A 25,099-nucleotide genomic window follows, 5' to 3' on the forward strand; every position below is an offset into this window, starting at 1 on the left:
GGAATAACATTCGAATAAGGGGACTGCCGGAATCAACGAACGTGGAAAAAATGGAGACCGAACTGCTCTCTGCCATGTTCATTGTCGAGCGGGCTCACCGCTCCCTTGCGGCTAGGCCTGTCCCAGGGACTCCGCCACGCCCTGTTATTGTGAGGGTTTGGAATTACAGAGACCGAGACACCATCCTGCGCATGGCTAGAGACAAGGGAACTATCGTACATCAAGGCAATGCTCTCTCTTTCTTCCCTGATTTTACTGTAAATGTACAAACTGCCCGTAGGGAGTTCGGAGTGATGAAAATGTTTTTACAATCCGAAGGTGTCCCTCACGCTATGTTATACCCAGCCCGTTTGAAGATTGGTCCAGATGGGGACTCCAAGATCTTCACCAACCCCAAGGCGAGAATGGAACATGCGAAACAACTTAAGAGACGGCGGCGTGAATCCCAGACTCTATCCGAAACTGACGAATAGTAGGGTTATTGTGAGCACATTGATATTTGGATTAGAAGTGTAGCTCTTCAGGCAGCTTTATCTTTAACCCGTTTTATGCTCTGCCTTCTACACATGTCAGGTTCCCCATTTCGGTGCAGGTGGACACTCCACAGTCCTTTTGGCTTTCACTCCACTGTGCCACCTTATCACGGGGCTCTATACTGTGTTCAGATCAGGCGTATGTGGTGTTTAGAAAATAACAACAGAGGGGAGGTAGAGTACAGAGATAGGATTCTTACTCCACGGGCACTGTTTACATAAACAAAAGGAATCCTACTCAAAGTGTACAAGGATAGTGTTGACCACAGATGTGGGAACACTCCGTGTTTTGTAAAATACCCCTCACACACCAACAGGCCCCTTGGTGTCATGCTTCATCATTGGGGTCTTCGCACCCCTCTAACGGGATGCGGCGTGCTACGACCTACGACTACGCGGTAGCACTGAAAGTATAGACTATGTGTGGTGTGTGTGGTGCAAGTGATAGGGTATTTTAATGTGAGTGGTGGGATATAGTGAAGGTTTAAAAAGTACCTGGCTCGTTGGTATTCAGGAAAAAAAAATGTATTCACAACCCCGGGCTGGTACTGTTAAAAGAAGTGCAGTTTGAGCTAGTTAACTGTCGTAACTATGGACAGTACCTCTGGTGTGCGTCGACATGTTTCGGAGCTTGTGCTCCTTCTTCAGGACGGGGGCACAACTTCCCCACCTTACTCACGTTTTTCTAATTAAAGTGTAAATAACCCAAAGTGCAGGACTATTTACAGTGTTTCAATGATAAATTAAGGCTATAATGTGCCTACAGCGGTATAAGACCATGCAGTTGCATGATTCATTGTGTAAGGTTGTCTTGCTTCATGAGCATTTCAAGAAACGTCTGGGGTTGATTGCTAATTTCGCAATAGACTCGGGTCGAGTTTTCCTCCGTGTTACCCCATACGCTGCTCCGCTGGTCCAGCGTATGGGGTAACACGGAGGAAAACTCCGAAACATGCCAAGTTTAAATTCGCTGCGTTTAGCCACTGGAAGCCAATGGAGGGCTTTAAGCAGGGGGCGAACATGAAGGTGTCTGGGCTGATGGAAGATTAGTCTCGCGGCCTGGTTCTGTACCAGCTGTAAGCGATTTAGCTGGGACGTCAGGATGCCAACATAAAGTGAGTTGGCATAATCAATCCTAGAGACTACAAGGGCCAGCAGAGCCAGAGACAGGACCTCCGTGGTTAGAAATCAGGAGATCTTACGGATCTTTCGAAAATGGAAAAAACAAGAGGATACCACGGCACTGATCTGGGGCTTCATGGAGAGGTCCTTGCTAATAATGACTCCTAAACTTTTTGCTGAGTTGACGGGGTGGGGGGGGGGGGTGGAGCCGAAGCCGGAAGGCCAGAAGTTGGAGTTCCAAGGATTGGAGGTACCACCGACCAAGACCAACTCGGTCTTGTCGGGGTTAAATTTTAAATGATTGTCCTCCATCCAGTTACCAATAAGACACAAGGTGGAATGAAAATTATAAATTGATTGGTCGGAGGAGTCAATGTCAAAGACTAGCTGGATGTCATCAGCGTAGTTAAAAGCAATGACATTGCTACCCCGTAAAGACCGGATGAGGGGAGTCAAATATAAATTAAAAAGGAGGGGAGAAAGGGAGGATCCCTGGGGGACGCCACATGTCAGCTTAACTTTGTCCGCTGAGTAGTTGGAAAGGCGAACAGACTGATGGCGGTTGCTTAGGAAGGAGCGGATCCACTCAAGGGTCGGCCCCCGGATACCGGCGTCTCCGACACGGCCGACCAAACTATCATGGTCGACCGTGTCGAAGGCAGCCGACAGATCCAGGAGCACCAAGGCCTGGCTGATCCCAAGGTCCGCTCCTCTCCTCAGCTCCTCCATTACTGAAAGGATAACTGACTCAGTCGAATGGGCCGGCCTAAAGCCAGCCTGTTGCGGGTCGAGGAACTGGGGACGTTCGATAAACGAGCTCAAAAAGTTACTGCCATGGGCCTCCAGCACTTTACTAAGGCAGGGGAGCAGGGAAATAGGACGTAAGTTGCTCATTAAGGAGAGGTCCGCATTAGGCTTTTTCAAGATGGGTACCACTTCGGCTGTTTTAAAGGAGTCAGGGACAAGACCAAGCCGGAGGGAATTGTTAAGAAGTGCCAGGGGGGTTTTTGGACAGATAATAAAAGCCTCCCGTAAAATATGGGGAGGGCAACAGTCTGTGGGAGAACCAGAACCCACCTTTTTTAACAGGGCAAAGAATTCTTCCTCAGATATCAGGGGTATCTGGACCACTGTGTGAGGGTTTCTGGTGGCAGATGTGGATGTGGAAGATGGGTTGCGAAGAGGAATGCAATTTTTAATTTTCGCTATTTTTTCCACAAAGAAAGAGTTGAGAGAATCGCAAAGTGCTTGAGAGGGAGGAGGTTAATAATCACTCTATCGGGGTGTGAGAGCTCTTCCACTATAGAAAAAAATATATTTTGCCTTGGTGGCGGAGTCAGTAATCCTCTTGGAGAAATACAAAGTTTTTGCCTGGAGAATAGATTGCGTATAATCTTTAAGCTGGGCCAGGAATAACAATTTTTTCTCCAGGGCATAGTTACGCCTCCAGCTACGTTTGGCCTGCCTGAGTGTAAGTTTTTTAATTTTTAACTCATCCGACAACCATCACTGGGCATCATGGGGGCGCTTTAATTTAAGACGTCTGAGTGGCTCCACAATATTGCTAGCTGATTCAAGCCAGTGCCTCATGCTAGTAGCCTGAGTGTTTAGGGAGTCGTGTTCGGCGGGGGAGGAGACGCTAAGTAAGGAACAAAATTCGTTAAGGTTAGCCCTGTTCCAGTTCCTGGCCAAGAAGTTCCCCGTCGGTGTTTGACTAGTGTGGGGGCAAAAAGTCAGGGAAAACGTAATAATAGAGTGGTCAGACCACGGACAGGGAAGAATAAGGGGTTGGGAGATATCCAGATTGGACGTCCAGACCTGGTCTAAGACGTGGCCTTTAATGTGCATTGCTGACTGGATATGTTGAGTGCAATTCATGCCCGCTAAGAGATGCGTTTAGGCAGAAGAGCAGGTGCTCTCCCTAGCATCCGAGGGCCAGTAATTAAAATCGCCGATGATCAGCACTTTTGAATTGTTGATCACCAGTTGGGAGAGCATATCGCCGAACAGTGACGGGAAGCCAGGCATGTGTTGGGGGGGACGATAAACAAGAACACAGATAAGAGAGGACAAGGGAGATTCAAGTCTTAAAATGAGGCAGTCGACTGATGGTATAGTGGCAACCTCTAGGGATGAAAACCTGATAGAGTGTCTAACAATGGCTGCGACCCCACCACCTGGCTTACCAGAAGATCTATTGGGCTGGAGGATGTAATAGCCCGGGGGCACCGCTGCCAGAATGTCAGGGATTGACTCCTCATTGAGCCAGGTTTCCGTCACTAGGAGTATGTCAGGTTTCTCTCTGAGTCCAATAAATGGAAGATCTCTAACTGGTGTTTGACCAGCAAGCGGGTGTTTAGGTAGCTGACAGAAAAGATAGAGCTAGTTACTCATTTGGCTGGGGGGGGTAGAGGATCGCGAGGGCCAAGCGGGGCAGGAGGGGTCAGGGCCGCTTATAGGGAAAATCGGACCTGGGACAAAGAGGACCCAGTGAACCGAGTCGAGTTTGCGCGGTGGGGCTGAGAGGCCAATGATTTTGAAGGCGAATTAATAACGGGGCCATGTAGGAAATTGAATGTGCAGCATTTCCTGCCCCTGGCCCCGAACGGCCGCGGACGGGCGCAGACGGGCTTACCTTTAGCGCGCCCGCTGCGCGTTCGCGGTGACATGTGCAAAAAGTAGCCTAGCCCCGCCTCCAGCTAGACCGCAGCTTACGGTCCTGCCGGGCTCAGGGACTGATCAAAGATGGCGCCCTGCCCTCCACACAATCGGCAATGCAGCCGCGATGGACCGGGGCAGGGGGAGCACACCTCACAGCAAGTAAGTAAAAAGAATATAAAGTTAGTGAGGAGCAGCGATTTTAAAAAGTCCAGCAGTCGCTTTTAAAAGCACAAATAGTACGATTTAAGAACAGGCAGATAGTGGTGGAGTGAGAGAGTGAGTAAGCAGAAGAGAACACAGCAATCTTAAATCATTACTAGCGTGCCTCGCAGTCTGCCCCCCAGCGATCAGCGGTATTGCAGGGGCTGCCACCACCTACTGTTACCGCCACGCTCCTCTCACACTCAGCCAATATGTAGCCTAGCCCCGCCTGCAGTTAGACCGCAGCCTACGGTCCTGCCGGGCTCGGGGACTGACCAAAGATGGTACCCTGCCCTCCACACAATCGGCAATGCAGCCGCGATGGACCAGGGCAGGGGAAGCACACCTCACAGCAAGTAAGTAAAAAGAATAAAAAGTTAGTGAGGAGCAGTGATTTTAAAAAAGTCCAGCAGTTGCTTTTAAAAGCGCAAATAGCAGCACCTCAATGACTAGGCAGACTGGGGTTGCTAGTGTTCAAGTCAGGAGGGGACCCAACCTGGAAGCTTAGTCACAAGGAATTTATTTCCTAAAGCAAAGATAGTGCACGACATATTTTTGCAAAGAGCGAATATTAACCATGTGAAGACTTTATGCAGTAAGATGGATATGGAGATAGATTTACACTGACAGCAAGTGGAACAACTGGAGTAACAAGTATCCATTTAAAGACCCCGACTTTAACAATGACCTGAAAAATTAAGCTATTTCAGTTTGAACATTTAAAGAATGAGGCTAAGGAGGGAGGCATAGCTGAGCAGCCAAGATGGTGGACGTAAACTATGGACTCTCTGCCACAAGCCCTTATTATCCTCCAATTACTCTGTAATTAGAGGCCATCCATACCCAACAGACAAGCGGAAATGCCCCTGTGTACTGACAGGTGTTGAGGAGAACGCACCCGGAGCGCCGTTTGCCTTCACAGACGAGGAGGCCGCTGTAGGCCGCACCATACGGGAGGCGGATCTACATTTCTGGCGCGGCAGTGATCCCACATGCCCCCAGACTCGTCTGCCCCTCGGGTGATGGCGGCCAATGAATGTAAGAGCTGGGCCAAGTCTGCCATATCCCCTGCTGGTGAGGAGGGGCTGCTGATCTGGAGGTGGGGCTGCAGGGGGTCTGGAGCCTTGCGAAGCCTGCAGGCGGGCAGAGACCGGGAGGCCTGAGAGACCCTCGCAAGAGCCGGCAACGTCGTGCTACGGCCTGTCTCAGCATCATTCCCAGAATGCAACGCTGCAGCCTGTAAAAAGACCTGGGAGGAGGCAGTCTCCATCGGAGCAGCGGAGGCGCCTTACACAAAAGCTGTGACATGAGGTGAGGGGCTGGTGGCGACGGGGGTGATCGGAATAGGCCCGGGGGTCATTTCGGGTCCAGACCTGATGTAGCGCTCTCCCTTCCCACCCTCCCGTCCCGCGCCTAACCCGCCCAGCCCCCTGCATTCACTACTTTGAAGCTGGTCTGGCATGTCTCCGGCTATTCCATAGCAGATTCCTGCATATACAGAACCTGGTTCAACAAATGGCTACCTGGTAGGACCTCACTCGCCTCAAACTAGCTCCGCTGCAACACCAGACGGAGGAGTCGCTGGTAGCCTCCACTGAGCGTGACTGAGGGACCTTGGCGACCGGGGTGAAAGTGAAACAGATGATTTAGGTCGAAAGACGGGCAGCGAGTGGCCCAGAAACAGACTCTATATTGCGCAACAAGTTCCCCTCGCCCTGCGGACACCGGTGAACCAGAGGATGAGCCATAGGTTGTTTGGGCATCGCCTAGTACAGCTAAGGGGCAGAGCAAAGACCGCCTGAGCACAACCTAGTAAGAAGAGCTGGGCTGGAGGCCTTAGCCCATGCCAAATTACCCATGCCAAATTACCTACAATGTTAAGTTTCAATTGAACTGCAGAGAACAGGGCCCTTACACGCCACATGACATCTTCTATTAACTGCACCCCATGCTTCCATGCAGCAGGACCCCACACCCCTCCCCTGAAGTTAGAACAGGAAAGTGTGCATCGAACCTGCGTCATAGTCGGAGCCTCAACCCAAACATTCTTCACCGGTGGTTGGTGGTCCACAAACCCCATGCCCACAGCCCAACAATTGGTAATGGGGCACCTACGATCTGCTACCCCACAAGGGACGGTTCGCTCCATATCAGAAGGATCGGCCCTCACACATGCAGCTCAAGGCGAGGATCCCCTTCATCGCACACTGGCCACAAATATGAACACAATGCTTAACGCTGTAGAGAAGCTTAACACTTTGCTTGATCAAACACGCACTTTGTTAGAGGCCAAAATAGATAAAGTTGCATCGGATTTCACAATCCGCCACGCTGACCGCCACATATTAGCCGACAACGCGTACCACCACATATTAGCCGATAAGGTACAGGCTAACGAGGTGGTGCTCGCAGAACTGAGACCAGCCACCAGCTCAAACACAACCTTGTTACGCAGCTTAATGAACACAGTGCATGTGCTAGAAGAAAGGCTGAAAGATGCTGAAGGCCGATTGAGAAGTAACAATGTGTGTGTGGTGGGGCTGCCAGAGGATGTGGAGGGCAATGATCCAGTATCCTACATAGAACACTGGCTGAGAGAGGTACTGCCAAACAATGCTCCGTCCCCTCAGTTCGTGGTGGAGTGGGAGCACAGGGTGCCGGCCTGCAGGCCACCCCGGGGTGCCAATCACAGGCCATTCCCGATTAGGCGACTGAATTTTAGAGACAGGGACACGATCCAGCGAGAAACGCGTAAGCTGCATGAAATAACTGTTCCAAATAAATCTTTTTCCTTCTTTAGTTTGTCCCACTTTCCTTGTTTAAATAGTATTAGTAGATAGTGAGAAGTGGGAGCAGGAATAGAACTTTTGATCTTACTCTTTAATTTTGTCTTCTTATCTTAGCCCTCCTCTCACTTTGGCCTAACAGGCTTGACTTGCCGTCCCTCCCTGTGGTGACGCTACAAACATTGGATGACATGGTTTAGCTCCATGCAAATCATGGAGAGGCCCGATGGATGCTCATGGCATTGAGTGACGCAACAACATTGCTGGGTTTGTACCCTCTTTCCCAGTTAAATGAACAGTGGGGCAGGCAGCGCATAAAAAACACAGGGCATTGCGTCTCTCCATCGTAAGAAGCCGGGAGACCATCAGGTACTCATTGAACAATACTAGGCTCTTCTTAATGTTGCAGCACAAGGGCTCTCAAGAGGCACCACTACTGCCTCAGCCACCCCTGGCATGGACAGTCACTACTGGACGTAACATGTTACCATAATATGGTTTGGGAGGACCCTCATTTTGGGTCTGCTCTAATATAGTTGCATATTTTCTATTGTTATCCCGTTTTTGTTTATACAGCCACACACAGGTCAAACGACAAACTAAACTGCGCGATTAGACCTTCCACATCTCCTTCATATTATGCAAGCTCAAAATCCGACATGATGCAAGTCAAATTAATCACCTGGAATGCGAGAGGCATACACACAGCAGCCAGGCGATATTCCTTATACTCATACTTGCAGTGCAGGGCCACCAACATAGCACTGTTGCAGGAAACATACAACACAGCTTGAGGCTACCCGCCTTCGTTGAAGGTGGCAGAGAGAAGTGTTTAACACCAACTACTCTACACATGCGAGGGGCTCGAGGATCTGGTTCAAGGCGGGAACACCCTTTGCGGCAGAAGAGGTGCAGACAGATCCAGACTGTAGATACGTCTTTGTAAAGGGCTGCTTAAATGGCCAGGCTATCTTGATAGGATCCATATATGCCCTGAATGTGGAGCAGGCCGCCTTCCTCCATCACCTTACATGCCTGCTTGCACCCTGGAGCAGGGTCCCCTGGCTGCTGAGTGGGGATTTTAACTCAGTATGAGACACTGCTCTGGATCGCTCATTTCCACCCCTGATGCACACATCTGGCTCTTCAAAAGTCCTCGCTTTGAACACTGGTCTTTAACAGATGCTTGGCGTGTTTGCAACCCAGATACCCACATCCACTCCTTCTATTCTCATGTTTAGGACCTCCACGTTAGGCTGGATCGACTGGTAAGCTCATCTTCACTACTATCTCTCATTAAGCACATAGAATAATGGCTCGAAAATTCTAAAAATTGTTTCAGGATCTGCAGGTCTAGCAACCTATAAAAAATACTCGACCTAACTGTAATGCACTTGACCTCTGTGAGAAAAGTTAAAAAGATTTAAAGGCATTTTTATTGCTCATTCACTTTGTGAGCAATAAAGATGCCTTTAAATCTTGCTATCTTGTCACATTTGCTCTGCTTTCAGAGACAGAGGTCAAAAGTCAGTTTCTCTTCCTACCCGCCAGAAAGCGAGAGTGGGACCTAAAAATAGCTCGCCCTAATTAAATCTGGCTCGCAAATGCGAGCGGGTGAGTGGATTTTTCAAGCCCCGAGAATACCTAGGTTGCACTTACTCGGATCATAATCCCCAGCTAATGTGGCTCAGCTGGGATGCCGGCCCGCCTCCGGTTCCCACCCGGCGTCTCCAACCTGTAGCACTAGAAGACACAGAGTTTCGGGCTTCCCTTGGGGAAGTTACAATGGAATTCTTGGACATTAACACAGGTACGACACATTTCAGAGCTCTAGAATGGGAGGCGTTTAAAATGGTCCTCAGAGGATACAGTATGGGCCTCACTTGGAATATACAAAAGCACCTGACTCAGGAAATAGGGAGAGAAAAACAGGGGTTGCTGCCATGTGAAAATCAGGTGGCATCGGGTATGGGAGGCTCGCGATCCTGGAGTGCAATGAGCAGCAAACACATTTACTTGAGCGATTAAGGTGCCTAAACTACGCTGCGCACTCAGCGCGAACACATGCAACATCTGACAGACCCGGGCGATTACTAACGTGGGGTGCTGCGCCAGGAGCAGTCTCGGCATCCTATACATGCACTACACACTGCGGCAGGACCCACAGTATACACCCAACACAAAATACATGAAGAAATGACAGGCACTACAACGAGTTATATGAAAACACCACTCCACATGAAGGGGAACGCACAACCACCTTTCTGAATTTTATACGCCTGCCTAAGATAACACCAGACCAGAGCGCAGCATTCGATGCCCCGCTCGAACAGGAGATCAGGGAAGCCATAGCAGCGTTGGAGGATTACGCTAGGTGATGGCATGCATGCGGTCCACTCATATACATCAAGGGCATGCACTCTATTCCAGAGACTGAGGCGCATATCCTGGGAGACTTCGCAGCGCTGTCTGTGTTAAAAGTAAATGTGGCCAAGAAATGCCTTTACCCGTTCAACACGACTTGTCCATTCCCGCACTACACCCTCAATGGTGTTGGCACAGAATGGCCTTTCGCTACCTGGGGGTGCATGTTTACCATTTACTGGACAAATTGCTGGAAGGCAATCTGGGTAGGGCGGTTAATTTGATTCGCTCTCAAATTTCATTTTGGAGCGCACTTCTATTGTCGGTTATAGGCTGTGTGGCCTTAATTAACATGGTGGTATTGGCACAGCTCTTATAGTATTTTACCAACTTACCCCTATGCATAACTCCAGGTTCCTTACAAGCACTGAAGAGGGTGGTGAGGGGATTTATTTGGGGAACATCCCACAGTAGAGTTGCACTCTGGAAGCTCCATCTACGGACGAATCAGAACGGGCTCGGGTTACCCAATTCAGAGCACTATCTTGCAGCTCAACTGCAATGGGTGGCAGGGTGGCTTTCTGAACGATACCTATTTGACACGGCAACAGACTTTCCGCCCTTATCACATTGCAGCCTCCTTGCACTATTCCACCCATGTCATAGGCAGAGAGCCCCAGCTCAATTACTGCTTCATGTAGCATATAGACGCTACCGCAGAAGCTTGTTCCTTACGCGACACACAAAGCCATATGTCCCTGCACTACCTTTATTGGGTACGCCCGGAGGATCCATGGCTATCGCGGCCCACGAATTCAGGCACTAGGCAGAAGTCGGGATTCATGACATCGGTGATCTATACCTTGAGGGTGGACTTATATTGTTTGCCTCTCTGGCAGAGATCGATGAGCTCCAGGCAGGACAATTCCTCATACACCGCACAATAATAGCAGCAAGGGGCAAACACTGGGGTGACATGTCGAGAGAGCCTCCAACCCATTTAATTATCAAATACTTACATGTCATGGGACAGGGACAACATTTAATCAGGTGGTTAACCACCGCCCTCAGGCATCCCACAGCGATAGCACTAATTCCTTTGCGCACAAGATGGGAGAGAGACCTTCAGCATCCTTTCTCAAACTCTGAATGGAACACAGTGCTGGAGCGGCCAAATAGCATCCAGCGTAACATGCGTTTTTGCCTAATACAATACTGTATAACACAGAGGGCATATCTCAATCCAGCGAAGATTAATAAATACTACAATTGCACAGATGTTGGTTGCCCGCGGTGTCACGCCGTTGACACAGATTTGCTACAGGTGCTATGGAGCTGCCCACGTCTGGGAGAGTAATGGGAATCTGTGGTAACCTATTTAAATCGCTACACGGGCCGCAGTGTACCCCTATGTTGGGAGGCTTGCATTCTACACATTTATGGCAGAACTAAGGATCAAAAGGTGACTTCCCATTTCATTGCCCTGGGGCTGATTGTTTCTAAATGACTGATTACTAAAAAGTGGCGATCCCCTGAAACTCCTGTTATTCTTGCATGGAGGCGTTCGCTGCGTATATGGGCCACAGCAGAAAGTGTCGGGCTGCATAGAGAGGATGCACTAGGACTGCGTAAAACACTAATCGCCACACACTGGGACATGATAGTGCAAGAGCTCCAGGAAACAGACCGGACTCCCAATAATGGGCCAGAGGCTACATCAGACTCGCATCAAGATTAGGAACTAGGGGGACGATGCTATGATCCTCCACAACTACAAAATCAGAAATAATAGGCCTTGCATCCTGAGATGTAGAAATGCACTGATGTTCACGGTTTGTGGGGTGTTTGAAGGGGGGGGGGGGTTGATTGAATCTGCGGGCGGCGACATGTCAGTTAGAAACTTACAATTCCAATTATGTTTTAGTTGTACCCAACATTATTATCCGCCTCCCGAGTTGGGAATTCTCACTACAGTACATTTACTGCCATTCATCTGACAGACCAAGCGGGGAAAAAAGACATTCGCTTACAGCAGATCAGAGACTTGTATGAATCACAAACTAAGAGGTACATGAATGTGGAAAGAGGCATTTATTAATACTGTGAATATAGTATATGTAAGTGACAAATGTATTGGCCACAATATGCAGGCAAGCTATACCGTAGTGCAGATATTTGCTCTGTTCTCTGTGAAGAAAAACCCAATAAAACCGATTCAAACAAAACAAGCATTTGCAATGCAATAGGTCTCACATTATGCAGTTTGGGCTATTGGCATTGTAAATGACAATGCCCTTTATTTATGTTTTTATTTTTAAAACAGAAATAACCCCTTCCTAGCTCGAGTCAACTACCTCGCTGGTGCTGAGCACGTCCGTTGGCCGACGCAGCCCCGTCCACTCATTAATTCTCCCACACTGCGGGAGAATTTGCGCCGCATTTAAGCAGCTATAAGGCATTGAAATTTACAATTCCATTAGCTTAAACCCACGTAAATGCGAGACCTATTGTATTGCAAATAAGTGTTTATTTTTTAACTAGTTTGTAGGTCAGGTCCTCAGTCCTCGCTGTCAGTTGCAGCTGTCCTTCACAACTGGGCCTGGCTGTCCAGCCTCTTCAGCAATGCAAGAGTTAACTGGGATTCTGTATCTGGCCAGCAGCCTCCTTTGTTCAGAGCACCTGTGGTGTAGATGAAATGTTGGCACTTGCCAGCTTGTGCTCTTTTTCCTTTGTGATTTAAGGGGGTAGAAATGGGTTTGTACTTTCATACACCTGTTTTATGTCAGCGTATTTGCTTGCAGCGCTGGACACTGGGTGTTGCTGAAACAAGACCACAGGACAAGGCAGACTACTGATGGCTGCGTTACGCAGTACATGGGGCCAGCCTGTAGTTACACATGTACAGAAACTGCCTATAGGGTGCATCACCATTACAGCGCACGCTAGAGATAGAGATGGAAACTAAAACACAGCGTTTGATTTCAATGGACAATCGGTGATTCACACCACGGAGCTACTCGTTCACAAGTGTTAGACACACAGGCGGTCTCGGAGCTGCCAAGCGCCCCCCTGCAGCGGGCCACTTATTCACCCACCACAGCACGCCCTCTAGGGCTCCTAGGCCTGCAAGTACCCAGGTAAACGCGAAACTCTAAATCCCAGAATGTAGTGCTGCTGGACAAAGAGATCTGATTACGTCACAGTAATTAACTTGCCAGGGACAGGACTTTGAACCCATGCTAATTCAACTAGCATTTAATGTTGTCCAAGGCCCAATTGATCAATATTAAACTGTACAATGACAAAAGCTATTGCTTACAGTGCTTGGAAATAGAAATGAGCACTATACAAAAAACGTTATTATGCAGGGTGCTTAGAGACATCCATGCACCTGGCATGCGGTTGAAGGATTCACAGATCACACAGAAAACACTGTCGGTGTGCCGTCTCCCTGCATCACCTAGCAGGGGGAAAAAACACGGCGGACTCGGTTATAATAACTGAAGCATTCATTGGAGTACCTTACACCCACTGGGCCGGAGTGTTCAGTCAAATAGGTGCATAAGAACAAAGGCAAGACACTCGGAGCGTTGGCAGCAGCCTGGATCAGATAGGATCTACGTTGGCTCAGCATCTGGGATTAGCAGCTGTCAGCTGAACCCTGCACAGCCGTGCACACTGACGCCACAGTAGCCCACAGGTCCAGACACCCCACGCCTCACACGTCTGCAGCACTCAAGAAGTCAAGGAGAGGGCACCTGAAGAAGCAAGTGACATTACCGGTACCTGCTCATATTTCCATCTTGTGGTCGGAAGCGTGGATGCCAAGTCCCACCACCAGACAGCTATATTACCTTTTGGGTTGTTTGCCCACCACTCAGGGGCTCCTTCTGGGGCCACTGGTAGGCAACAAAGGTGCCCCTGTGAACTGCCTGCAGAGGCCCGGGGCCAGGAGATACAGGGCTGGGGGTACGCACGTGTCTTAAAGTCCGCAAATCACATTAAAGACAAACAATGACGTGTTAAAAACTTCAGACAGCGAAAACAAATCAACCAGGTTTTCAACTTTGTTGCAAGAGCACACACTCAAAACAAGAGCCCTTGCTCTTGCAGCACCTTTACAGTTCCACCCGGAAAAGTTTCCTGCACTACTTCACAGGAAGCCGAGCCTCTTTGCGGCCTCTCTGTGTTTATCTTTTAGAATGTATATGCGTGGCCTCACTTTCCCGTGGGATGCAGCTCTTAGGCACAGAAACACACCAAACAAAAAGAAATAGACACGCGGAAACAAACACAAACAGAACAGGCCGCGCCAGAGAAATGAAAGGCGCGTCGGCCATTGTTGAAGATAAACGCTGTAATACCAAAAAAATGTGCTTAGCGGCTAATTAAGAGACACTGTCTCCGCTGCAAGTAAAAGAGCCAATCCCAGTGGGCGGGACCAAAAGCGGCCAGGGTGGCAACCAGGAGGGATTAAAATGCCTCCGGTGCAATCATTACACTGTGTTTTGCATAATCCATGAAGACAAACGACGCGCATGAATGAAATTTGCAGACGGAGCAGAGACACAACTTCTGGAACCATAATGATTCCAAGAAGCCTTCGCATGACGAGAGCAACGCATGTGCGCTGCTAACGCCAGGCGAGACCTAAAAAAGGAATGAGGCTAAGAGCTTAAGGCTACCATGTCTTTTTAATCAGTCCAAGACATGAGAAATCCCTCATAATCCAAGCAAATACCATAGTCATCATTGCGGTTTGTTTTCTGATTTAATTTGACAACTGTTCATGGGATGCTAACGGTCATCAATAATGAAAAAGTCTGATGGATAGACTTTCAGCTGAGTTAAACCATCTTCTTATTCAGGGGTGGGGGAATCATATCGCCCGACGCCCGAGCCATGTTGATTTTGACCACGGGCAAGAAGATTTAATGTCAATTTTGTCCGATGGACAACTAGACATTAAACCGCATACATAATACAGGCTGTGGGCACTCTGGGACTCGCAGCCAATCAGAAAGGCTGCCAGAGAGCCGAGACGATTTTGAGGCCTGTGATTGGCTAGCAGCCCATGACTAGGCTCTAGCCAGTGATTGGATGGGGGACCAAAACGTCAGTCGTCAGTCGCAGAAAGCGGTAGTCTCGGCAATCGGGTGTCTCGCTTTCTCAGGCTCAATGGGGTGGACGTGCAGAACCACGAGGAAGCGGTCTCAATTTTAACACACGAGGGTAGCAGAAATATCTCGGTGCTGGTGGCGCGACCCGAGACAGAGGTGAGGAGAAAGGGTGGCATTAATGTTATCACTTGCCAAGTGAGCTTGCGGCACCATGCGCGGGGCGTAGGAGTACAGTTAACTTTTTCCTCTCTGCTCGCGAAGGAAAGAAGAAATGCAAAGATTCTCCTCAGAGCTCAACAGATTGCAGTTAAAATAATGCATTATGCTACTGCTCAGTTCAGATTCCACAAGAGAAAATAGAGCGCGCTAACTTGGGGTTTGGAGCGGACTGTTCTGCAAGTGGAGCTCTGCTATGCAACGGCTCATTTATACTAAATGTGGTGTTAAAGAATTGTACCGGGTTGTAAACATTTCAAATTCCCGTGATCAGTATATCAGCTACACCACACATAGCTTTAAAGCAAATGAGCAAGATGTTTGTTTTATCTCGTACTGCCCGTAACAGCTGGTGGATTTTAAAAGTGAAAGGGCAGATGGGTGATTTATATTCATTTCCTTTAGGGACTGAAGCTGCTATCTGTTACCTGTAAAGTGCCTGATCGAAGTCTGCTACTTTTTGTCTGGATGAGAATTGAGGTGGTGAACAGTGAACCGCTGTATGCTGTTACATAATATATGTAAAGACGAAAAGCTGTTGAAATTCTAGTGTTATGAATCAGTCCCATATCTCAGAAACTCATTAATTGGTGGGCTAATAGAGTGTGCGCCTCACATTGCACACTCTGTGACATGAGTTAACACTATCAGTCGCATTCACACTCCCTCGCCTTATTTTTCTCTCACGGGCCGAGGTTTCATTCTCTCTTTCCTGCTATTTTTCAGAACATGTGTCTGTTCAACTTCATTTTAAAATAAATGCTTGGTTCGTGAGGATCGAAAGTGCTGCCTGCAGCCACATGCTGCAAGCACATCGGCCCTGTCTCTTCCGCCCCAAATCCCCCTCCTAAACTGTTTCTCACACCTCATTACTAGCAGTTTAACAGTTTGACTTGTATTGTTCAAACCACTTCAGTCCGATCAGAGGACGCCTGGCACCCCTCCCCCTTGTGCACATTACGTGTTGAGTGTTCGTAGGGAACACATTGTCTGCTTTCTTCCAGGAGGCTACAAAAAGTTTCCAACTAGTGCCCTAAAGTCATTTGTGATAATTGTGTGTATTTACGAGCTAAGACGGAATTGGTGTAATTCATGTTATTGCATTGAAAATCGGGCAAGTTCCCCTAACACTCACCTGACACAGAATGTTCTTTCTGTGGGCCGCACAGAAGGCATGCAGAATGTGCAAGATTATTGAATGTGAAGATAGTACTCTGGAGTAGCATAGTGAAATGTACTGCTTTCAGTCTTGGAACCCGCAAACCTTAGTTATATTCTGGTTTTAGCAGGTGCAATTCTGCTCTAAAACGACTCTCTCCCTGGTCTCGGACTGTGTGCGTCATAAAAAAAATTAAAAATGTACTGTGCATGAGTGCACAACCCAGTAATACCCCACTAACTACTAGTCCCTGCACCGTTTTCACAGACTCCATGCACACAATTCGGTTCTTGCTAAAGCACCTCAACGTAGGGTGTTTCTGATGTTATATAAATGTTCTCTAATCCCTCCTGTTGACCCAGGGAGTTAGACTAAATCAACTACAAAACATGCAATAAAGATACCAACCACTCCACACTTCCTTGCACTAATACAGGCTCACATGCAGTCGTATTGCTCACATTCTCCCCCTCCCCTTCTCCCTCTCCAGCAGGTGCATCAACTCTTCAAACTAGCGTACTTGCTTTGGAGCCTGAGGCAGGCACATTGCAAACAGATCACTGAAGAAAACACCGACCCTGATGATCTAACCCACTGGGGTCAGAGCATGTGGGAACTGCAGGTGTCTCTTTACCTTGTATGTGACAGCAGGTTCAAAAGCCCACCAAATTACCATATTCATATATATCTATGGCACGTAGGTTATAAACCAATCACTGCAGCAGACTCTCAACCTCCTTAGCTGCCCTCCTATCGGGAATGGAGGCTGTTATCAGAAAGTGTCACAGTTTGCCTTTGATGCAATCAGATTTTCTCAAGCTATCTTTAGGCAAAGAGCCCTGAATGCTTGGGTACGTTAGAGGTACATTACGAATGTTTAGACTGTTGTCCTCCGTCCCCCTATTGCTTGCTGCCCCTGAACCTCATGCCCAGCACAAAATCACTCTCGATGCTTGCACTCGCCCAGCCACATTCTTTTTTTTATTCTGACTACAGAAATGTTTTTCAGGGGATCTCCGGGTCATAACCCCACATTGTCACTAGTTCAGTGTCACTACTAGGTGGCATCAAAGCCTCCAGGACAGGCCCCTGCGGATAAAGAGCTGTTTCATTTCCCCTTTCACATGCGGTGACCAGAAACTCCTTCAGCAGAGACCCTGTGTACATGCATCTCACAGCCTCCACCTCTACCCCAATTAATCAAGGGCTGGTCCGGCTCTTTTGACAGTTTGTCTCTGGTGGAGTTGAGTGTCCTGCAAGATGGATGCTTGTGGCTAGCATCAGAACTCTGCAGCAAAACCTGCACAGTCACCGTTGCACAGGGATGCATGTGCAGTCTGCACATGTGGGTGCCAGTGCCTAGGACGGTCTGTCAGAGATTCTTGCCTGCTCTGCTAAATGTTAATGGGTTGGTCAGTGCATGAACTAATAGAGGTTTCTTAATATTTGGGGAGAGGAGTTGGCCTAACGGCCAGGGCGGTCGACCTCGAATCTGGGGAACTGGGTTCAAGTCTCTGCAATGACGCTGAACATCCTGTGATTCTGGGCAAAGCACTCAATCTCCCCGTGCCTGACAAAAATTAATGTGTCCTCATGTAACGCAACTGGTGCTATGTAAAGCGCCCTGATACCCAATTCGGGTCAAGTTCACGCTGTATAAAACTCTGTAAAATAAACAAAAATCACACTGATTAACATAACTTTAATTTCAACTAAAGCTGTCCATTATTATACATGTAGTTACCTGAAGGTCAAAGACCACAAAAAGTTAGAAAATATTTGTTTTTTTAGCCACTACCTTGACCCCGCCCCAGACTCGCTAACCCTGCCTCCTCAGTTTCATGTAGCATCACAGTTCCCATGTTTTTTTTTATGCACTTCAACTACTGAGCAGACAGGTCGCAGGCTGTGCCTGCTACCACTGTTGCACTCACACTGCCCTCTGAATACAGTATTCAGGACTTGCTGCCATGGGGTTTGGAGAGCAGGGCAGGAGAAGAGGTAGGTGGAGGGCCTCCTGTCATAGACTCCAGACTGAGTGAAGGGAGCAAAGAGTCCCCTTATTTTAAAGAGAGTGGGGCTGCCCCACCATTTTACCAACCACCATCCTTATGCCCTTCACACACAGATACCTACCCAGCTCCCAACTCCCCAGTTACACTCTGCACTTCTTGATTTACTGTCTTTTCAAAGTAACACTCCTTCCCTTCGCTATGAGACTAACGTTTGCTTTCCAGCTGTGTGAGTATAATGATTTCACTGGTGCTACATGTCCTACATATCTAAGAGAGACAAACTTGAACATCAAGTGGTGAGCTGCACTTTTTCATGTTAGGGTAGCTTATTCAGCTGCTGCCATTACTCTATGCAAGAGAGAACCCTGTACTGCTACTGCCAGTGCTGCATATGCTCTTTGTGTGGGAGAAGAATGTAGAGATGTACAGGTGAGTGCACAATAATATACACACACATCACCTGACCAGAAGTATAAAAGGATAGATTGATTTAACTGCCTATTACTGCCTCTTGTGTATTTGTACTTGCGTATACTGCCGCAGTGAGCCACAGCACATCTGCTATGCGATTTTGCTGCCCCATGAACTGTTCATAAACTCTGCCAAGAAGTGCAGCTATTCCCATTCACAAGTTTATCAGGGCATCACATCCGAGTATTTTTGAAGCTGGACAGCTAGGAGTTCGCCCTATGATGGAGAACACCCTTCTATCCTACAGGTACATTTTTCGACAAAGTCTTGTCTGTGCCCAAAAAACTTCAAGAAATGTAGTCAATTATAAGTCTGCACACTGCCTTTAAGTACTACTTCTCTTCATATGAAAATGTGTTACATGCAAATTAGTTGATAATTGGGTGAAGTACACACTGACACATCTGCACGCATGCTGTACAACCACCCACTACAACATTGCATTTAAGAGTGCATGACCATGCATTGCATCATTGGACTTGCACTTGAAATATATATTGCATAATATGTTGCACTGATTGCATTGCAGGTTCTCTTCGTGTAGACCTCCCTTAGTAATTTATGGAATAGGCGGGGCAAGCAGTGACCTTCCCAGGACAAGTAGATTTGTGTAACATTTTGTCCCTTGGCCAAGTAGATTTTTGAAAAATTTCCACACCCCTGTTATTTGAGGAGTACTGACCGCAGAAGCACTTGGAAAAAGGTTTGGAGTGTTGAAACTACTTAAAGTGTGCAATTCTACTTTTTTCCACGTTTCACACTGAAATTATTCTTGATGCAGTCCAAATATCCAGAGCTCGCAGAGAACTATGGTCAAACAGAGGACTTGGTTTCTTTTCTCCATGCTTATTTACATATTGCAACTTTACTTTTTCATAACTAGCACCTCACTAATAACAAAAAGCAGCACACACTGCTCCAAGTTCAACTTCGTCTCGAGGGAAATATGGATTCCAAAGTTGGAAACCTAGACCGACACTGACCAACTTCACCTGATACAAATGTGAAGGTCCCACCACCGTTCAGAAAACAGGTATTTTGAGTAGAAAATCTGATTACTTTGAATCTGTGTTTGGAATTTGAGAGCAGATGCATGACACATTAACAACCTTGATGTAATATTCAAACATCTGGAAGCTGCTGGCATATTTTTTTCAGAGCAAACAGTTGCAATAAGAGAGATTAAAGATGTGCAGAAACTGTAATACAAAAGAGAAAACCCTTGAGGACCAACGTGCAGGGCTTTAGTTCCTTCGCAGCTGATCTAGAAGACGGAGGATGTAAAAGTAAAAAAATGTAAAAGGTTTGTAAGACTTCCAAGTACCGTGCAAGCAAAGAGAATGATCGCTCTGGGGAGGTGTCGGATTGCTTTTAGAATTGTAGTCCAGGGTTCTTCTCAACCACAGCATATTCAAGGGTTATCATTCAAGACTTACTCTTAATTCTTAATAGAGAAGGTTGTTTACAGAATCAAATAAAGGCCTCTTGGTATAAATAGCCAGTTCAATTGCTTTACAAGTAGCTTCAGAGTAGTTTAGGTGAAAGCTATTGCAAATTCGTAAACAAAAATATTTCACACAAAAAAATTACACAACTACCCTTTTGTTTTAACTCAAGTAAATCGATGAGATTTACTGAACGTGAGCGACAGTGCAACACTAACATAAGCACAGGAAATAATAGCAGGAAAACCGATTTACATTATTAAAAATACCTCTCGTTCTTGCATTAGCCTCTGACCCTCTGCAGCATACAATCGATTCGTCTCTTCCAAGAATCTATGTTCAAATGAATCTTGATAAATCTAGGTATTAAACAAGAAAAGTTGAAGTCAAACCACCCCAGTTTTTCATACAGCTTACACAGACTTCAATATTTGTATGCTCTACTTACTTGTAAATCGGAAAGCATACTAAGAAGACTTCGGAGCAAGCTCCTGTCAATTGCCTCTCCATTCCTTTCCCTCTCAATTAATAACAGAATTCCATCAATTGTCTTATTCTGCACTTTCTGGTCACTAATTATATGCGCTCTAAACAACTCCAGTCCCATATCCCTAAAAAGAGGGAAAGAAAGACTTATTATCCAGAATGAAAACAAATGCATCTAGCTGTTAAATGGTCTAAAATTAGATTTGTAATTTGCACTGCTTGTAAAAAAGTATAACAATGGGAGGTTGACATCCAAGATAAAGGCAGGGTACGTTTCACTCAGTGTTACTTTCTGCTTTAATTTTTTTACTTTATCATTTTTGAAGTAATGTACAGTTCTTGCAAGTAACACTAGTCACCATGCAATCAGAAAATAGGCACTTACATGTGTTGAATAGGTAGCCCCACCACCGGGTCGCAGACATCTATCCGTGAGTGAGCATCATTAGGGCTACAACTTTAATCATCACATATCAATCTCATTATTATGTCAGATACTTAACAGCATCACTGCATATCATGTCGAATGTACAATCATCTGAGGAGGGAGGAGACATCGGCCCAATATTTACTTCTCTGTACCACCCTGACCGTGGGACACCCGGATCCCACCATCCAGCAACGTAAACTCCCCCATCTCCCATCCGCTCCCCCAATTGTGGAACAATCTCATTGCTCTCAGTCTATGCCCTACTATGCATACATGCCTTAAATGGGCCCCTTATGTCCCAGAGAAGCATAGGCAACGGGTCCTGGGCTACTTCTTGTATTAAAGGCAGAATGAGAGGCCTTTGGGCTGAATATGTGGGGTGCTCAGTTTGCATGCTGGGGTAGATGTTAAACTTATTACTTTGGCAGTGGGACCAAAGGCAATAAAGAGATTATAAGCTTCAATGTTGTCCACAGCAGATCCCACGTTGAAAAAGGTTAACTTTAGTGAGAAGAGGATTTAGGAAGGGAAATTATGTAGGTGGAATGGGGCAACCTAAAGAAAGTATCCCATAATGCCAGTATCAAACTGCTACAGATTAGCCTTCTACATTGGATCTACCTGATGCCACACAGGGTATATGAAATATTCCCAGGAGTGTTGCATACCTCCCTTGAGCAGAACAGAGAAGGTTGATCTATTAAATATATTCTGAGAATAGACAAGCGTAAATAAGTCTCTGAATCCAAGGTCTGCCAGTTAACTAATCAGTGTCCTTATAGAGATTCACATGTGATTACTACCAGGTAGATGAATTAGCGGAAGCGTAAATAGTTACAGGGATGGGCTCTTTCATGTGAATTATGACTAAATGGAAGGATGGTGCTGTGAACTTCATGGACAGTTTACTGGGACAGATACCTAGGAGTGAGAAATGTAGAGAAGAGGCAGATTTATAGACGGAGTATTGGTGTTAGCCAAGCAGTGAAAAGTGAATGCTCCCTCTTAACTTGAGGGTGCACCTCTTCAACCCAGCTCTGTCGTTTCTTCGCATGTGTATCCATGAACATGTAAGCAGGAGGAACAGATATAGAGATACTATTGTGTAACAATTATGCGGATACATGCAACACACACAGGCATTGGTTAACAGTGCTGAATCTCATCAACTATGGAAATAATTATGTTTTTAAATTACTTGGACTCTACACTTGCAGGTTTCATAAATAACATTTTCAGTAAATAGTGACGCTCATGTTAAACACAAACATGCCTAACACTTTAGTTCATAACAGAAGCCTTACATGTGATATGTTTTTGTTTTCAATTTATGTCACAAGAGCGTAAAATCAATTTTTTGTAAAAGTTTATATAGGGGGCATTTGCTTCAAGAGCACTGCAATGGTGAGAGCAGTCTACACAACCAGTTAGGAAGGCTTGACACTGAACTGTACTTGACTGAGAGTAGGAGGGTAGGATCCGAGATGAAAAGGCGAGAATTGGTAGATAAAGAGACAATACCATGCTAGCCAGCGCAATAGGCTGAGTTCACAAGACTACAACAAGCACTGGCATAGCCAAAAGGTCTAGCCTTTGAAAGCTTGTTATTGTTTAGCCAGAGCTATTGGCAATCTTTTGAAGCTAAGTTACCCAAGCGGGCAGATATGCCTAAGAAGAAAAGAGCTTGTGATGTACCCAACGGTTGACGATCTTGTTAGTGTGGATTAAAATGATACACAGACCCTAATACACAAGCAAATGTTAAAAGTGCTTGTCCATGTAGCAGAGAAACCATGAAGTTTCAAAACGTTGTTTGGTGTGGGTGCAAATCCTGCATTGCTGATCCCTGGGGTGTCGAGTTGCACTACTACTGCTGAAACAAGGCCAATGGATGTACCAATGGGTGAGGTATACTGGCCTCAAGGTTCCTGGGACCTCAGTGGAAGAGTCACTGTCACTATAGAGTGTGCTGCTTCGTAGGACTGCCCGCAAGACTGGAGGTGTACTTCAGTATGGATTGTGGTTGACAGGCCTTCAAGGTTAACCCACATTTGCCACCGATAGGGTCCACCAGCTGGTGCTAAGACACCAGGGCTTTCAAGGTTTAGAGGGGCCTTCTAAGATCTAGTATGGAATATTGCTACCTCAGGTGAGCGGTCTGGTGGACTGGTCATGAATGCTGAACATAGTTCCCCAGTTCTAAATCCGCTAGCTCTGGCCATAGTACCACATTCTCTCCCTCACTGCCCCCACTGAGAGATATCGGACTGCCTTCAGCTACAACCCAATTGTGCCCCACTATAAACACCTGGATGAGACTTATTTCAAGTTATGCACCTGGATGAAACTTATTTCAAATCATGCAATAGACATCAGTAATATGGAGTCTGAAAAGAAAAAAAAAAGTAATATCATCCTGGAAAAAGCAAACACCTATAGGGAATGCAAGATTAAGTAAGCATGTGAAATTCAAGCAGGAACAACATGGTTACCTTAACGCTTTTACACTCATTATTCTGAAATCAATGATTGTTTTTGCCTGAAAAATCAAGGACATAACTACAAGGCCTTGAAGTGACCAGTTTCAATGCCCATTGCTTATATCGTGCAATACGTAAGTTGTATGGTTTAAAAAGGCCACATCGGCGTGGCTTAGCCGGCAAGCATGGCGGTCGTGTAGAGCGTGAGCTCCGGCCAGCCTTTCCGTAATCCTGTTCAAATATCCTGCTCTGGTCCATGTGAACGGGTCCAGACAACTCGGAAAGGTGCCTAAACCCTGTGGCTGTCCCCTGCCCGCGAATGGTGGCACGGGACTACTCCTAGCGGCCGGGGCGTCGCCTGAGGTGGAGAGGCTCCGGAGCGGCCTGCACAGCCGGGGCCTCGATTTTGGCATGGCCCGTCGGAGGGGAGCGGCGATACGACGATTCTGCCGGACCCGGGGCCTTCGCGGATCACTCTTCTCGTGGACCAGCGGCAGGCGACGCCCCGGGTGCTGATCCCAGTGGTGACCCTCGTGGGAGGCGCCGGACACGCACGGGGCGAGGGACCTTCGGAGCAGCGGCGGATCGGCGGTGCCTGATCGTCAAGGGGTGCGCCTGCCTCGGTCGCAGTTTCCACTACAGCCCCGGGTCGGAGGTACCACGTGTTGAGCTGCGGCGGCAGCGAACGATTGCTCGGTGGTCGAGTCAGGCCCCGGTGTGACGCAGTTGGCAGAGTCGGGATCGGGCCTGCCGGGTGTTCGGTGACGCAGAGGCTCGCGGGCGGCCATCTTTGGACCCGGGTCCCCGACAACATGACGAGGGGTGGCGGCAGCCAGAGCAAGCAAGGGCCCATCGACAAGTTCACGGAGGCTGCTGGCGCAAAGGGTGCCCCGGCGCAGGTACCGGACAATGCGGCGCTAATGGCGGCCATCACGCAGACTCGGGATGTCCTAGACGCCAAAATCGGGGCAGTGGGCTCGGATGTCATGCTCCTCCGACAAGACCTGCGGAACGCAGTGGAGCCTATAGCGGGTACAGAGACGCGCATAACCATAGTGGAAGACGATGTTACGTCCTTGAAGAAGAGAGTCATGACCCTGGAGAGGACGCAGAAGGGCCTTGTACAACGGGCGGAGGAGGCTGAAGGTCGTGCAAGACGTAGCAATCTGAGATTTATTGGCTTCCCGGAGGACTGTGAGAAGGGAAATGCAGAACACTTCCTAACACAATGGCTGGAGAGCTGGGTTCAATCTGAGACTCTCTCCCGCTGCTTCTTGATCGAGAGGGCCCATCGGGCGCTGACGCAGAAGCCGCCGCCTGGCAGGCCACCGCGCCCCATGATTGCTAAAATCCTGAATTATGCGGACAGGGACGTGATTCTCAAGCAAGCGAGGCTGAAGGGCAAGCTGACTTATGACAATGCCAATATTTTGATCTTCCCGGATTACACCAAGCAAGTGCAGCAACAACGCCAGTCTTTTACGGCGGCTAAGGCCCGCCTTAGGGGTCTGCTGCTACAGTATGCCCTACTTTATCCTGCACGGCTGAGGGTGATCTTTCAGTCTTGTACCTTCTTTTTCAACACCCCAGAGGAGGTCTTCCAATGGACG

The 25,099-nt window shown here is 47.6% G+C and overlaps 1 protein-coding gene across 1 annotated transcript in view; it reads right to left on the minus strand.

The window, feature by feature from the left end:
• Positions 1-25,099, minus strand: part of CUL4B (cullin 4B) — a 945,370-nt gene that overhangs the window by 651,658 nt on the left and 268,613 nt on the right. The window contains exons 7-8 of the mRNA XM_078688736.1: positions 20,542-20,704; positions 20,363-20,452 (exon numbers count right to left, since the gene is read on the minus strand). Of these exons, the coding sequence (XP_078544862.1) occupies positions 20,363-20,452; positions 20,542-20,704 (253 nt within the window). The remainder of the gene's footprint in view (positions 1-20,362; positions 20,453-20,541; positions 20,705-25,099) is intronic.

This window comes from Lissotriton helveticus, chromosome 4_1 (assembly GCF_964261635.1).
Source record: "Lissotriton helveticus chromosome 4_1, aLisHel1.1, whole genome shotgun sequence".
In the NCBI taxonomy this organism is placed as follows: domain Eukaryota; kingdom Metazoa; phylum Chordata; class Amphibia; order Caudata; family Salamandridae; genus Lissotriton; species Lissotriton helveticus.